Source organism: Chrysochloris asiatica, unplaced genomic scaffold (assembly GCF_000296735.1).
Source record: "Chrysochloris asiatica unplaced genomic scaffold, ChrAsi1.0 scaffold00050, whole genome shotgun sequence".
NCBI lineage: Eukaryota > Metazoa > Chordata > Mammalia > Afrosoricida > Chrysochloridae > Chrysochloris > Chrysochloris asiatica.
The window spans coordinates 8,148,104-8,149,827 of record NW_006408568.1 but is presented as its reverse complement, the minus strand read 5'-3'; the positions used below and the strand labels follow the sequence as shown (position 1 = coordinate 8,149,827).

Below are 1,724 nucleotides of genomic sequence, written 5' to 3'. Positions count from 1 at the left end.
TTGTGTATAGGTTTGCTATGAGTTGGTACTGAGTTGACAGCACTTAACAATAATATCTGGGGAATTCCAAATAGTTCAAGATCTGTGACATGACCCTTCGCCAACTTTAACTGATACACCTTCCCAAAGAATAGAAAGGGAACTTCTCATCTTCCTAATCCTGGGCATAACTGCTCTAGTGGCTGTTGGATCTGTTACATACAGAATTATGAATAACCATGCAGCCATTCGAAATTGTTTATCAACAGCGAAGAAGAGCTAGGGGAGAATTCTAGACAAACACTAAGAACCATTCAAAAATCATTAGAAACATTGTCCAATGTGGTCATGGACCATTGCATAGTCCTTGACTATCTACTGTCCAAAGAGGGTGTAGTCCATGAAGTTGCTCAAACAACCTGTTACATTTACATAAAGGCAACAGGTGAAGTTGAACTCAAAGTACAACACATCCTGGAAAACAGTAAGTGGCTATAAGAACAGAGAAATGTCTTCACTCAAGATTTGTGGTCACAAATAAAAACATGTCTCTCCTCTGTCCATTGCTTGGACCCTTAATTACTATATTACTTCTCGTCATGTTTGGGATTTGTCTATTAAATTTACTAACCTCTTTTGCTAACAAAAGACTTGGTACTTTTCATAGACTAATGCTGCTAACCCAAGGATAGGTTCCAATGTATGGTGAACCTGTTCTCCTTAATACAATAGGTCAGTCTGGACAAGCCTTCTGACAATAGCCTGTGTAACCATTCCCTGTACTCTCTCCTACTGCACTGGGCAGTGACAGTCGACAACTCCGACATGCATCTGTTGCAACTCTAACATACAGATAGGAGGCACTGTAAGATCTGCCACCCAATGGTGCCCCTTTTCAGCAGGAAGCAGCTAAGAATGAGTCATCATCTATATTCCTGAAACATCAGGGTAAAGTATAGGGTCAGGAGGTAATTTTAGGTAGTTAGGGGAATAGGGGCTAACCACAGATCAACCACAAAGAATGTAGGAAACGACCAGACTTGTCAGAAGAGTCTAGTAAAAGAAAAGACAAAACAGGGGACTTTCACCAAAAGTAGGCAGGCACAGAGAAGAATAAAACTGATCTGATGTGATCAAGGAACTAACGATAATGCCATAAAATAAGTCAGCACTATGGTTAACTCATGAATACAGTTATAGCAGACTGATGCAATGAGAAAAAAGCACATCAGACTCAGGAAGAAATAACCAATTATGGGCCCTAAATTATGATAGAAAAATGTAGGAAGCAGCAGATACTTATCAGGAGACCTGGAGCTCGCTCTAGAGGATGAAAGCATAAAAAGTGAAACCAGAAACTTATTCAGCACATTCGTCACTCACAAGTAGAGTGAGAAACTATGCTTTAATAAATCTCTTTAACCTCTGGCACTTTTTGTGTGCATATTATGCCCTGCCCTACCAATTCTTTGAAGGGACAGTAGGACCGAACCAGGACATGTCATATCATTCATCTTCATTGTGACACCCCCACCTAATTTTTGTACAGAGCACTATGAGTGGGGCTGGCTACATAGCAGTTAACAACAACACATGTGATCTTTATTGAAACAGACGGCCACAACTTTCTCCTGTGGAGCATCTGGTGGGTTCAAACCACTCACCTTTCAATTAATAGCCAAGAACTTAACCTCAGGTCTCCTATATAGAAACAGCATTGGGGTGTAAATTTAGGATTCGTTAAA

General features: G+C 40.3%; 1 protein-coding gene across 1 annotated transcript in view; it reads right to left on the bottom strand.

The window, feature by feature from the left end:
• LOC102823323 (cytochrome b-c1 complex subunit 7-like) overlaps positions 1-806 on the bottom strand; it is a 2,564-nt gene extending 1,758 nt beyond the window's left edge. The window contains exon 1 of the mRNA XM_006862776.1: positions 773-806. Within this exon, the coding sequence (XP_006862838.1) occupies positions 773-806 (34 nt within the window). The remainder of the gene's footprint in view (positions 1-772) is intronic.
• Positions 807-1,724: the final 918 nt, after the last annotated feature.